General features: G+C 31.3%; 3 protein-coding genes across 3 annotated transcripts; 1 reads left to right on the forward strand and 2 right to left on the reverse strand.

Moving 5' to 3' along the window:
• Positions 1–1,490: 1,490 nt before the first annotated feature.
• LOC123297740 (leucine-rich repeat-containing protein 49) lies at positions 1,491–8,142 on the reverse strand. The gene is made up of 8 exons (XM_044879501.1): positions 8,090–8,142; positions 6,939–7,291; positions 5,545–6,033; positions 3,685–4,607; positions 3,265–3,435; positions 2,834–3,207; positions 1,895–2,125; positions 1,491–1,813 (listed from the first exon to the last, which is right to left on the reverse strand). The coding sequence occupies exons 1-8, from the start codon at positions 8,114–8,116 to the stop codon at positions 1,619–1,621; spliced, it is 2,763 nt and encodes a 920-aa protein (XP_044735436.1). The 5' UTR covers positions 8,117–8,142; the 3' UTR covers positions 1,491–1,618.
• A 36-nt stretch (positions 8,143–8,178) lies between these two features.
• LOC123297741 (39S ribosomal protein L54, mitochondrial) lies at positions 8,179–9,014 on the forward strand. The gene is made up of 3 exons (XM_044879502.1): positions 8,179–8,311; positions 8,420–8,556; positions 8,653–9,014. Exons 2-3 carry the CDS (start codon positions 8,478–8,480, stop codon positions 8,964–8,966), a joined length of 393 nt encoding a protein of 130 aa, XP_044735437.1. The 5' UTR covers positions 8,179–8,311; positions 8,420–8,477; the 3' UTR covers positions 8,967–9,014.
• Positions 9,015–10,343: 1,329 nt separating this feature from the next.
• Positions 10,344–11,875, reverse strand: LOC123297678 (protein AATF). The gene has a single exon (XM_044879429.1). The coding sequence runs from the start codon at positions 11,807–11,809 to the stop codon at positions 10,376–10,378; it is 1,434 nt and encodes a 477-aa protein (XP_044735364.1). The 5' UTR covers positions 11,810–11,875; the 3' UTR covers positions 10,344–10,375.
• Positions 11,876–14,530: the final 2,655 nt, after the last annotated feature.

The following is a 14,530-nucleotide window of genomic DNA, read 5'->3' on the forward strand; positions in this document are numbered from 1 at the left end:
GAATTTGATAAAACTCAGTTTATAAGGTAAGTTTGACCCAAAAAATTCAAAAATCGGGTTCATTTGGCTATTGGATGAATAGTTTTTGAGAAAAACGATATCCTGGATCGATTTTTGAGTTATCTCGAAAACTACCCGTCTAAGCGTTAAATAAACCCAATTTTTAACTTTTTTGGGTTAAAATTACCTTATAAATTGAGTTTCATCGAAATTTTAAACATTTTCGATTTTTTGCAATTTTCTTAAGGGGTACTCCTTAGAAAAAAATGTGTGCCCCTCATTTGCCCCACGGTAGAATTGATGTCAACATTGAGTCCATGGCAAGCAACAACGTATTTTGTAATACACGGCTCATTAAATAGACATAATTTTACTACCGACTCGGCGGTACTTGTTTGACATTTACTTTGAATCTAAGTTTTAAAAATAGGATCCAATTAAATAAGCCAGAATTTTTTAATTTTAGAAATATATTTCATAGTAAATTAAAAATACAACAATAAGAGAGTGTTAATGAACACTTATTGGGTGGTGTTTGAGTGATATATTTATATATAGTAGGAACAATATTATTATATTCAACGTACAAGGTCTTCCACAAACCAACACGAGATACGCATATCGGCCGCGGCCACGCAATATGTGCTTGCAAATTGAGCTTTCATTTGAAAAATCCTAGGTAAATTTTCTTCGTCAAAAAAATACTTTCAACAATTGGGATATATAGTGTGTCCCCAAAATAAGAAAATTTACAAGTATAGTTACCTCTATCCGGGGACACACTGTATAAAGTACTTAGGAAGGAAGTTATTTACTTCTAAAAATACCATCCATGAATACATTCAACGCACATTTCAAGCTAGTAAGTGGAAAATCTTTATGATAAGTTAATCAACAAAAACCAATTTTAATTTTTAAAAATAGTTTCAAAATTGAAAGAGAGTTAATAAACGGTCCGAAACATCGGACAAGACTTTATTATATTATAAAATTGATATATTATTCTTGTAATATTTTCAGCCTCTCCCTAGAAAATCCCATTTTCCTGTATTTTGAAATGTTTTCCCTAGGGTGTGGCCTTCTCGAATTTTCCCGGATATGTGGCTTATACCAATCCTAGAAACACCTTATGGTTTAGTCTTGTGCCCAGTTTAATCGAAATCGTTAAAGCCGTTTTTGAGAAAACCCCAAAAATCCTGTTTTGGCCTAGAGGGAAGTACCCTTGAAAAAAGGCCTAGGGAAAAATGAAAAAATCATCTGGAATTATGGCCAAACTGAACCTATGTACCGAGTTTGAGAAAAATCGGTTGAAAATTGGAGGCTCCAGCTGGGTAACAGACATTCCGACATACCGACGGACGCAACATTTAAAAAAAAATCACTTTTTTGGAATCAGGGACCCTCAAAACGTGTATTTCCAACCCCGATATCGATTTTTTTTTCGATCACAATTCTTTATTATATTTATAATATAATAAAGTAAAAAATAATTTCCTTCAATTTAGAAATTTTTCACAATTGTTTTGTCATGATCTGATCTTCTCTAAGTGACATCCTCTTTAAATCTTGAGATAAATAAATCCCCTTTCAATTTTTAATGGAAAATCTACAATTTTTCTTATTTTAATTGTTTCATTCGATCTTTCATGTACGTATTCATCTGCGAATAATCCAATAAAGTGCTTTGAACAATATCTTTCAAAATGGAATTCCATTCTTTTTCCAACAAATTCAATTTATCAATTGCATCGCATGTATTATCAATTAATATTCCAAATTGATTACGAGCCTTCTGACGCCAAATTAAATCTTCCTAGAAATTTAAATAAAATTTATAAACTGTGATAAAGTCGGAATCCTGTAGGAATGAAAGTAGGATTTATGAAATTCTTACTTGCGAAATTGCTCCTCGATGCCATTGTAATGCCTCTTTGGATACAACACTTTTTAATGCTGGATCAGCACTAAACAGCCATTGTTTTGCGCTTAGATTATTTGCAGGTGGATTTTCAACTTGCAATCGTTGTAATAGTGGTTGTAGCAAAGCATCAGGTAACGACCATGCTACCAAATCACTTAAGCTTTGATATTCTTCATTCGCTTTTGTAACTTCGTCTTCAGTCACCTGAACAGGAGAATTATCAATAAAACTGAGTTAATTATCAATAAAATTTCTAGTTTTTCTGGTGGATTCGTCAACGATGTAATTTTTTATTGCGGAATTTGATAAAACTAAGTTTATAAGGTAAGATTGACCCAAAAAATTCAAAAATCGGGTTCATTTGAGTATTGGACGAATAGTTTTTGAGAAAAACGATATCCTGGATCGATTTTTAAAGTTGTCTCGAAGACTATCCGTCTAAGGGTTAAATAAACCCGATTTAAAAATTTTTTGGGTTAAAATTACCTTATATACCAAGTTTCATCGAAATTGGAATCATTAAAAATTTTTCGATTTTTTGCAATTTTTTTAAGGGGTACCCGCTTAGAAAAAAATTGAAAAATCGAGAAAAATTTTTTCTTGCGGAATTTGATAAAACTCAGTTAGTAAGGTAAGTTTGACCCAAAAATTTTAAAAATCGGGTTCATTTGATTATTGGGTGAATAGTTTTTGAGAAAAACGATATTTCGGATCGATTTTTGAAGTTATCTCAAAATATATTTTTCGAAATTAGCAAGAAAAAAAATTTTTTTTTTGCAATTTTCTTAAGGAGTTTAGAATCTTTCGAAATATGCCAGTGGCTCGTTTCCTTTACCTTAGAACTACCGAATTCACAGTTTCGAAATCTTTGGAAAAAAAAGGAAATACTTTGTTAAAAAAATAATAATTTACCTCGATATTATTAATGACTTTTAAACCCCAATGAGTTAATCGAAAAATAGCATAACTTCGCCAATTTTTTTCTGTCACAGGATTTCCTTCACTCTCAATTTCCAATGAATATAAACCTTGAACTTCAGCGAGTGCATTAATCTGACCCAAACAATAAATATTTGTTTCACGAAATATAAAACTTTCAGCATTTGGAAAACGATTTTTTAATTTTGTTAAAACACATGTGATCCCGTTAAAATTCACATAAGTGAATTTTACGGTAACAACATCGTTTGCTTTTTCAGAACTCCATGATTTATCGATGTAACGTAATGCACCATGTCCATAAATATTTAAGGATCTTCCACAAATTTCAGCTAAGTAATCACTTCCTATAACAAAACGATTTCATAATATTTAGATAAAATTCAGGTCTGTAAATTTTGTACCTTGCTCTCGATCTTTAGTTGGAAGTGATCCTGCCGGCGAAGATTGACAATTTTTTCGTGCCTTTGGTTTTGCAGTTGCTGCTCGTATATTTATTCGATGATGGTGGGGAAATTTCTTTATTGGCATTGCACTTTTTACAGTGCGCTGAGAAGATTGAGAACGTACAGTTCCTAAAATCACAAAAACATTTTTTTGCACTTACGTTTTGTAGGATATTTCTATCGGAAGAAGATCAGGAAAGAAAAAATTCATAAAGATATCAAAAGAGCTTAAAACCGTTTGTAAAAGGCTCATAAAAAAAATAAATAAACGAACACATTTTTCGAATTTTTTGAATCCAACCAACGAGCTGCCACCTGGAGCAGCATCAAGAGGCAGTTTAGGAATCTATGAATGATATCTGTTAAAAAAAAAATTACCTGCTTTGCTACTATTTGATTCTCCACACGAAGAAGCAGTAGTTCGAGAATAATTTGAGGTAGTCGACCCTGTCGATATGGTACTCGAATTATCCGTTGATATAATTGGAGTCGGCGTAATTTTCATTTCTGGCTCACTGGATATTGCTAATTTCGAGATAACATTTGGTAATAAAGAAGGACTTTCACTTGGAGTTGATGCTTTTGGTTTATCACTATTTTGCTCCACAATTTCTTCTGAATCACTAGAATCACTCGAATTAGACGAATGTAACGAACTGACAGGACTATTAATATTTGGATCGATACTCGAAGTTAAATCCCATGTACTTTGTTTAATACTCAAACATTTATTCGACGATGTGATTCTAGATTCTAATTTTTCTAAATTATTCATCATAGGTACTAAAATTGGCGGTAACTTTAAATTATCACTATTTGTTGATGAGGACGATGTATGTTGTGAATTTTCTGTTTCCACAGATTGTGATCGTCGTAACGAACATGATCTACGACGTTTTCCCTTTTCCAGTGTAAAATCTGTGGGTGCAATCACTAAGTCACAATCTGTTTTTAAGTCTTTGAAGTATGTATTCGTTGTACATGATGTTAAGCATTTAGTTTGAGAACGTAACAGCTCCCAATTTGTGCGTGCATTTGAGATAACTTCCTCGCGTCGTATATTTGAACATACATCAGTGGTTAAATCCATAAAAGTGCTATTTGATAGCTCCTTGTTGTGACGCCATACCATTGCAGCTTTACGAACTTGATCTGTGATTTGCATACCACTTAGTTGATTTAAATTTGGCAAATATGATACTAAGAATGATACACAATCACCGCCCAACGATACTGGATTATTATCGATTGTTATTTCTTTTAAATTTATTGCTTTTGCTAAGCTGCTCATGTCTTCAACGCTAAAAAATTTCAATTGTTTTTATAAAAATTTGTCCAGTAACGGGGGTGGGTATTTTTAATATCAATACTTGTTAGGATAACATTCAAAGGTAGCACAAGACTGCTGAACGTCCTTAAATGAGTTGGCGAAACTAATGATTGAAAACCTGATATAGGTACCGGAAGCCTCTGACCTCAAGTTCACTGACGTCATAGCACTATTGCTGTTCTTGAAAAGCTCCAAATGGTTCATACAGTAGTGGCCGGGGTTGAGCCAACCCCCTTTTCAATATCAAAACAGACCCTATAATCTTAGTATGCCTCACCCTAGGATAGCCACTCTAACCTAACTTAAGCTAGCATAGGATGAAAATCAATATTGATGTTGGTGGATAAGCCATCGACTGATTACATGGCATTAATGACCAAAACTCGTTTTGGTGGGTTTAAAGTTTTGACAATACCCGCAGAGACAAACGAAGCAGAAGAATGACTTTCCAGGGAAAAGAGAATAACTTAATTTTCAAAGAATACGACAGAATGTTCACGCCTGCCTAAAAGAATTCAAAGAGAGCAAGAAAAAACAAAAATTGGTTACAGCTACTATCATTTCTTCTCTGGAAACACTGTAAGCTAGAGCAATATCTTTTGATACTGAGATTAGAAATCGAAGGCAAAGTCTAAGCAAGGGTACTTGAAACTATGAAACTCTTAGCGGTAGAAGGAATCAGGAGCTGCTGTAACTTTTAGAGAGAACCGATCTTGAGTCACTGTCATAGCAGATAACAAGTCATCATACATGGTTGAAGCCAGTACCTCAATTCGCAACTTGAACTGTATAAAACCAAGGAAACTTTTACTATTTTTAACTATATCGATGGAAAAAGAAGGTTGATATAAGTTTGGTCGCTATGTGTGTATGTCTGTGTATCTATCTGAAGGAAAAAAAAAACTTACCTTTGTAGATCATTATTCGAAAGAAATAATTTTTCTAATTGTGGTGTTTCCGAAAATCCTAATAATTTCCGTAATTTATTACGTCGAAAATTTGCTTCACGTAATAATTTCAAACCTTTTAAATCTAGAGTACCAACTGTTTTAATTTGATTACCAGCCACATTTAATACTTTTAATTCGGTTAATGTTGATAGACCGGATAATGTTAATAAACGATTACCATGTAAATCCAATACTTCTAATTTAATCAATGATTTTAATCCTTCAATTCTACGTATTCGATTTTTACCCATCAACAATACTCTTAAACTAATTAATGAATCCATTGAACTAATTCGATCTAATTGATTGTCATAGATGTCTAAAAATACTAAATGTACAAAATTCTGTGAGTGGAGTCCATCTAATTTTGTTAATAGATTATGTTGCATTGATAATAAACGTAATCGGGGTTCACCATCAATGATTGGTAACACAGATAGTCCTCTCCTGAAAATAAAATCATTGATTAATGATATATTTTACAAGCCTATGAAAAAACTGCTTACAAAAACTTTGGGCGACCAAACGCTAATATAATACTTAATACCCTCCACACTTTGGATCTTATTGTCCATACGTTCAGAAGCAGAACTTCACATAACACCCAATTATCTCGATAGACATGGAGCTAGTTAAAAGATATAGTTTTGAATCTACACTCTTTGAAAAATAAGAAATTAATAATAATAAAAAATAAGGGGATTGCCGCAAATGGGTCTCTAGCACCTAGACCAAAGGAATCTCTATGTTGTCCTTGAGAACAATCTGTCAACCGAAGGCGAGGCGGCTCCAGGTAAGAGATGAAATTTTAAGCAAATGAAGCTATAGGATTCTATCGAGGACATATGTCACGCAAAAACCCACAGTTTCTCCGAGCATTTATCGATCCAAGGTTTCGGATCCAAACATTCTAAACCTGACACCCCGTAGGTTTTTGCAGGTGTAAATTACAGGCCCTACAAGTGAGATCATCAAAGATCCCCATGTTATAAAAGTGGTAATTCAATCAACAGTGTTCTGTCAAGGATCCCACTCTTTGCTTTAGGGTGAGTTTCAAGCGAGCACACTCGAATGGTCTAGCTGTAGTTATACACAGTTTGGCCTACCGCATTCCTTGCGCAAAGTCTCAGTAATCAAGATGGGCTTGTCGTAGTCAACGGCTTCTTGCTCTCGTGTCAACGAGTCCGATATTTCATTCCCTTTAACGCCAGAGTGGTCCGGTACCCAGAAGTCCATTTACTTCCATAAAAAATTGTTTTTGTAATAGAAGTCTTCAAAACAAATGATTCCAAGAACACCCGATATAAATTCGAGTGTAGAAGAAAAATATTTGTAAATGTGAAAATACGTACCTATCTAAGCTAATTCGATCTGGGTATCTTTCTTTCTCTTTCTGAGCTCTGGATGCATGTATTTTTCCATCAGCAGTGGTTTGTAATAACACTGGATGTCCTGGTAATAATTTTCCATCTTCTAGAAAGTCATATGGATTGTTTCCACTATTATTAGTACTATTATTTACTTTGCTGTTATGGGTAGGGTGTACCCGTGGTTTTTCTTTATGTTCTATTGCATTATTATTGACTGGAACATTTGGTAATGCAGGGCCAATTGTTAGAAACTTTTTAATATGTGACGATGCATTTATTTCATCTACACTTGCTGTGGATTTGCCACGAGAACGAAATATTGTTCGTTTCTTTTCCTAAAATATAGAAAATAATAATAATTGTAACTCTATATGAAAAATCGGTTTAAAATTAGAGGAAATTAGGTTTAAGGATTATACAGTTGTAGTTTCTTTTTAATTTTGTAATTTGTATTTTAGAAAATAACAATACAAATAATTTGATGAAGACTGCAATTATACTATTTCATGTTTTAATGTGAATTGTAATATCATGGATTCAAGTTTATTTTGCTAAAATTTTTTTCGTTTATTACATAAAATTAAAAAATTTAGCTAGGTTCATCTTTCTTCTTTGAAATTTGAAATTTCTACTTTCAAAATTATGGCATTCATTCAAATCAAAAATCTAATTAAAGTTAGAAGCGGCATTATTTTTTTTAATTTATCTTTCGAAGCTCGATTATTTTTCTTTTAAAAGTTCATATCATTCTTTGAACAAAATGATAGGATCATTTTTGTAATGTCCGATTATTATCGACCATAGTTTGTAGTAGAATAGGCAATTTTATAACATAAATGTTTATAATATTGCCTATATTTACTAAGCAAAGTAGATAGAATAAAATTATTTTTAATCTAAAGAAAAATTAAAGCTTTTAAAAGTTTTAACAGAAACAAATAAATATTATAAATATTTATTATTTAAGTTAACATGCACGTAACTATGTTAAGTTGATATGTGGCGTGTATCAAATATGTAAATGAATCTCAATTAAATTATAAGAGAAATCCCAATTTGTTTAGTTTTTTTTTTTCTCTATATAATTTGAAAGCAAAAGTTTAAATAAAAGATTTGTTTAATTTTTTACTTACAAGAATGGCAGTGGTATTTTTTGGCATTAAAAAAATACAATACAACAAAATAACTCATAATACAAAATATTGAATATTTTTTTATTCTAAATACAATAAATAAAATTAGTTATTGACATTTTTTTATAATTTATTATTTTGTTTATTGAGGTTAAGTACACAACAATAAAACGAGAATATTTTTTTTATTAGATTTTCTACGCATGTCGAATAGGTTACAAGGTATAGTATTTATTCTTCCCCGAAATTTCTAAATTTATTTATTATCTTTAAGATAATGATTTAACAAATTGTTTTGTTTATCGTGTTTATAATTAATTGTTTTTCTAGAAAAGGAAGTTAAATAATTGATAATTTCGATAAAACTTCGAAAGAAAATCTAGGCAAAATGTTGTTTCTAAGAAATAGTTTGCTTCAAACCACAAGAGTTTTAATGATAGCAACAAATAATTACTCAAAACCAGCAAGTAAGTTTGTAAATTTTGTTTTAGAAAAAAAAGTGAGGTTATATAAACATGCGATTTTCATTTGTTTCCTAAAATATCGAATATTTTTGTTTTTAGTTGCATCTATGGGTGCAAAAGGAAAGAAAAAATTAGGAAAATTAGGTCCTATGGTAGAAAAGAAAGTATTGCCAGTGGAAACTGATCCTAATAAGCTTGTAAATTTTGTATGTGGGAGTAACATTTTTAAAGAGGGTAAAGATATTGAATTAAAGCCTGATAGTGAATATCCTGAATGGTTGTGGAAATTGAATATTGGCAAACCATTAACATTAGATGAATTAGACCCAGAAACTAAACAGTATTGGAGAAAACTTCGAAAAATGGGTCTTAAACGTAATAATCAATTAGCCAAAGTGAAAAAATTAAGATAGTTTTATTTAATGTTTGTTTGTTTTTTTAAATATATTTAGTTACATAAATTTTACTTGTAATTGTCTTTATAATCCCACGAATGTAACTTTTTGATTTGATTTTTAAAATTCCAAGTCTAATGATGATTTCAAGTTTTTTTTTACACCCAATTTAACGATTGGATTAATATTGCAGCTAGAATATCCCAGAATTTTTCCGAAATAACTGCTTTTTCTCATAATATTTTAGGCGATTATTTCTCAAAGCTAGTAGCCCAATCGGTAAATGAACACGATATTTGTATGATTCACCAAATTCAGAAAAGCACAACAAAATTAGTCATCTGATTTTTGGTTTTTAAGTCCTGGATAACAATAAATGGTTTCAGAGAGGGCTTTTGAGACGTTTAGAGTCATCTTTGGAAAATCAAGGCGAAGAATGTCCCTAATTTCAACTCGCTGTAACTAAGTCAATTCTGAATTTACATAAAAACTTTCTTATTCAAACATTTTTTTAAATTTATAATCTTTTCAAATATGTAAAAAGTTAATAGGAGTGCCATTTAAAACGGCAAGATTTATCTCGTTCGCGAGTATCGCAAGGGATACAAACTTGACATTTTCAGAAAATACGTAATAGGGAATATTCATGTTTTTTTTATATTTTTAATTCATTGTTTACACCGTTATAACAAAGTAAAAAATATAAATACTGCTTAAAAATGATATATTTAAGTGTAAAAAAATATTTAAAATACATCATAATTTTGATATATTTAAACGTAGTTTTTTTGGCGCTCTCTGTTGATGACGTATAAGTACGTGATCTGTCAATTGGTGACAGTTCAATGTATAATTTACACTTAAAAAAATGAATTTACACTCATTATTATTAAATTTTCTAATAAAAAGCCGTAGAATAGTATAATTTAATGAAATACCATATAAAATGTAAGTAATTAATATTATACAGTATGTCAACAAATTTGACAAGCTCGTACTTTGATGTCACGTCCGTATAAAAATTTGAATTTCCGTTTTAGAAATTTTTAAATGCCCTCCACTGAATTTGTACTTTTATTAATTAATTTTAAGTAATTAAAAAGATATTAATTACTAAAATAATGGTTTAGTTGAAATGTTCAGTCATTAAAGTTACGGAAGAAAAGTATTTGAACCAAATTTAAATTTCATGAATATTCCCTATTCGATACTTTCATGCCGCACAGCAAAGCAGCATTTCATACGAAGTTAAACAACATTAGTGTTACCAAAAATTTTGAACACACTGTAAAGTATAATGGAATAACCGGGCGTTAGGGTGGAGAAAAAAAAAAGTAATTTTTATTTAAAAAATATTTATTTAAATATAAATTTTTACAGTTGTTTTTTTTTTTTTTTTAAATGTACAAATAAGACGCCACCCCTCCTTATTTCGGTAAATTTTTTCCAAATAATGAATTATACAATTCAGTTTTAGCATGATCTGTCCATTTATTCTCATCCATTGGTGCCAGAAAATTCACTAATTTCGTATGTACCGTATAACGTATTTTTCGACCTTTTGTCGCTTTTGTATCAACATTCCGTTTCATTTTACTACGCATACTTTGTAACTGAATCCATTGTTGACTTAATTTAATCGGATCTGTAATATTTGTTGATTTATATTCGATTAATTCACGTAATAATTGATGATAAAAATCATCATCATCGTAAATTTCCGCATTATATTCTTCGTAAGTTCGTTTTCTCGATGTAGTCTCATCATTTTCATCATCAGATCCCGTTGATTTAACAGATTTAAGTCCTACAATATTGTAATTGGAACGTTTTAATTGAGTTTTACGAATATATTTTTCACGATCTTTTAAAATATATTCGATTTGATTAATCACTGAATTTGTATTGATTAAATTTTTCGATACGGAAATTCGTGTTTTTTCATTCCATTTTCTAATCACGTTATTTCGATAATTTCTATAAGTGTTATGTCGTTTCGATATTGTCTGTTCATAATCGGGTAATGTTTTAACTTTCTTTGTAATTGGTTCACCAGTTTCTTCTTCATTTTCCGAAACAATTTTTTCTTCATCTTCATCATCGCTAGGAATTTCCTCGTCACTTTCTTCAACTGTTTTCTGGTCAAGATTTTTAGTTTCGGGGTATTTTTTTAGTAACGTATCTTGTAAATTTAATAAACCGTCTAAAACTTTAGCTACATTTGATTGGGTTTCTTTAGCAAGCTTTTCGAATTCTTCGCCTGATTTTTCTTTGATTTTCGTGTAGGTATCGGTTTGAGGTAATCGATTTGCTGTTATTAAACATTTTTGTAATTTAATACGAACTTCAAGTAAATTTTCCCATAAACGTAATTGATTTTTCACACATTGTCCTTTTTGTACCTGGCTATTAATATTTTCTTCTCGCATGTGTTTAAAATTCGAATTTTCCTCACGACTTTCATCATTCTCTTCTCCAAAATCTTCACCTTCGTCTGATTCATCTTCATCGTCGACACTTGAATCTTCTTCATTTTCGATATTCGAATTATCTTCCTCAGAAACTTCGCTATCATCACTTTGTTCATCTGGGATATTTTCATCACTATCTTCGAAATCTTTACGAGATCGTCGTTTTCCCGCATACCGTGTATCGATGTTTTCTAATAATTCTAAATTTTGTTTTGTAATTTTACTTGGTTTAAAATCTCCGATTTGATCTTCGTCTTCAATATCTTCATTGGATACAACTTTTGCTCTAGTATCTTCATAGATATCATCTTCGGGATCTATTACACCTGGTGCTGTATTTAACACATTCGAAATTTTATCGGAAAGTGTTTGTGTTTTCTTTCGAATCATTTTATAGAAAAACAAAGAGAAATTTTATTATGACATGAAAATGTTTGGTTAGTTTGCTGTCATATTAATTTGTCAAACACGTGTTTTTTTCGTAAAATATTTCGATATGTTCGATATTTATCATATAGATGGCAATACATATTCTACAAAAATAGGGTATTATCGTTAGTCAAATATAAATCATGAAATTTGAAAAAAGTTAAAATTTATGTAAAAATATACTTAAATATTCTGATTTCGAGTCATAAAAGCACATTTTTCTTTTATAATATTAAAATTAAAAATCGTAATTTTTAATCTGTATATCACGTGACCTAAAACGCGGGCAAGCCTTGCGATGATGTCATATCGGTATGAACCATAGACCATCAGTTACTTCAGTGTGGACAGCTGGGTATAATATATACATAGATAATAAATATTGGTAAAAGTTCAGTTTTAGCACTTTTTCTTATAAAACATCCTAGAACATCAGGAAAAAAACCATTTTCAAGCATTTTTTACGTAGATTACGAATCCGTATGCGACGATACCGAAAAACTTACAGTTTTTCTTTAATTCAGGAAAATATACTCAATTTTCTTGGTTAATATTTTCAAGCCTAAAAATGAATAACTGTATTCATAAATTAATTAAAAATAGGTCGTTATTTACTTTATTTATTATTAAATATGTTAAATTTATACAAAAATTATAAAAATATATTTAATAAAATAATATTTTTAAATATTTAAGTATTGAGTTTCAAAATGAATATGGCGTCAACATGTGACATTTATCTTGTTTGTGTAAACATGCAAAAATAGGGTTGACGACAAAATTAATGGATAGTATGAAAGCCTAAAAACAACTATTAACCTACGATACTCATGCTAACTCGATACCGTTAAAAGTATGATTGACATCAAATCAAAGAGTGAACGCAAGGGCCAAAAACCCGCAGACCCGTCCTAACTCGATCCCATTAAAGGCATGGCCAACCTGTTGATCACAGGGTGAATTCAATCACAGAGTGAACGCAAGGGCCAAAAACCCGCAGACCCGTCCTAAATCGACCCCATTAAAGGCATGGCCAACCTGTTGATCACAGGGTGAATTCAATCACAGAGTGAACGCAAGGGCCAAAAACCCGCAGACCCGTTATAACTCGACCCCATTAAAGGCATGGCCAACCTGTTGATCACAGGGTGAATTCAATCACAGAATGAACGCAAGGGCCAAAAAACCCGCAGACCCGTCCTAACTCGACCCCATTAAAGGCATGGCCAACCTGTTGATCACAGGGTGAATTCAATCACAGAGTGAACGCAAGGGCCAAAAACCCGCAGACCCGTTATAACTCGACCCCATTAAAGGCATGGCCAACCTGTTGATCACAGGGTGAATTCAATCACAGAGTGAACGCAAGGGCCAAAAAACCCGCTCGCAAGATTTTTGGCCTTTGCGTTCACCATATGATTGAATTCACCCTGCGATCTACGGGTTGGCCATGCCTTTAATGGGGTCGAGTAAGGACGGGTCTGCGGGTTTTTGGCCCTTGCGTTCATTCTGTGATTGAATTCACCCTGCGATCTACGGGTTGGCCATGCCTTTAATGGGGTCGAGTTAGGACGGGTCTGCGAGTTTTTGGCCCTTGCGTTCACTCTGTGATTTGATGTCAATCGTACTTTTAACGGGATCGAGTTAGCATGAGTATCGTAGATTAATAGTTGTTTTTATGCTTTCATACTATCCATCAATTGTGTCGTCAACCTTATTTTATAAATGCATACATACACAAACAAGGTAGATGTCACTTGTTGACGCCATATTTGTTTTGATACCTACTCAATACTTAAATATTTAAAAAAATTATTTTATTGAATATATTTTTATAATTTTTGTATAATTTTAACATATTTAATAATAAATAAGGTAAATAAAATATCATAAAAACATGTTTAATTAACTTAACACATATATTCCATTTTAGGCTTATAATATAACTTGTATTAACCAAGAAAATTCATATTTTCAAAAAGCATATTTTCCTGAATTAAAGAATTTTTCGGTATCGTCGCATATAGATTCGTAATCTACGTAAAAAATGCTTGAAAATGGTTTTTTTCCTGATGTTCTAGGATGTTTTATAAGAAAAAGTGCTAAAACTGAACTATTACCTAAATATTTATATATATTATAATCAGATGTCTATGAATATATCTGTCAAACTTATTTGTGTTATTTCGTGTAATGATACCGATATTACGTCATCAAATTGGATGTCCGCGTTTTTGACAGTTTAAAAAAGGTTTAAAATTTAATTTAATGTGTATTTTTCTGAAATAAATTTTTGGTGGCTTTTTATTAGCAAAATCAACATTTAAAGTACTTTTTCAAAAATTGTGGAATACCCTATTCATTTGGCAGAAGAATAGTTTACGCGAGATCAACTCTCTTTTATACATATTAGTTTCTCGCTACTTTTGGACATCCCATTGGCTCCATTTAATTCTGAAATACGGGAAATGTAGCATGTACGGTTGTTTACTAGGCAGATTGATCACCAATTCATATTTTTAACACTTTTGTTTAAAACAATTTCATGGTGTTGGTAAAAGACAATAAACCCATTGCAGTAAAAAGTATCTAACAGTAATCAACATTAAATGAGGGGAAAATATGGCTTTAGTGATGGGCTCTGCTACTCACGACTTTTTTACCATTCATTAAACACTTTTT

The sequence above is a fragment of the Chrysoperla carnea genome, chromosome 4, assembly GCF_905475395.1.
Source record: "Chrysoperla carnea chromosome 4, inChrCarn1.1, whole genome shotgun sequence".
NCBI lineage: Eukaryota > Metazoa > Arthropoda > Insecta > Neuroptera > Chrysopidae > Chrysoperla > Chrysoperla carnea.

Excerpts from the sequence above, each read along its gene's own strand:
- LOC123297740 (XM_044879501.1), bottom strand. The coding sequence starts at position 8,116 with ATGCCAAAAAATACCACTGCCATTCTT. Across the intron at positions 3,208-3,264 it reads AACTAAAGATCGAGAGCAAG|GAAGTGATTACTTAGCTGAA; the intron begins GTACAAAATTTA and ends GTTTTGTTATAG. Across the intron at positions 2,126-2,833 it reads AAGTCATTAATAATATCGAG|GTGACTGAAGACGAAGTTAC; the intron begins GTAAATTATTAT and ends TCTCCTGTTCAG.
- LOC123297741 (XM_044879502.1), top strand. The coding sequence starts at position 8,478 with ATGTTGTTTCTAAGAAATAGTTTGCTTCAAACCACAAGAGTTTTAATG. Across the intron at positions 8,557-8,652 it reads TAATTACTCAAAACCAGCAA|TTGCATCTATGGGTGCAAAA; the intron begins GTAAGTTTGTAA and ends TTTTGTTTTTAG.
- LOC123297678 (XM_044879429.1), bottom strand. The coding sequence starts at position 11,809 with ATGATTCGAAAGAAAACACAAACACTTTCCGATAAAATTTCGAATGTG.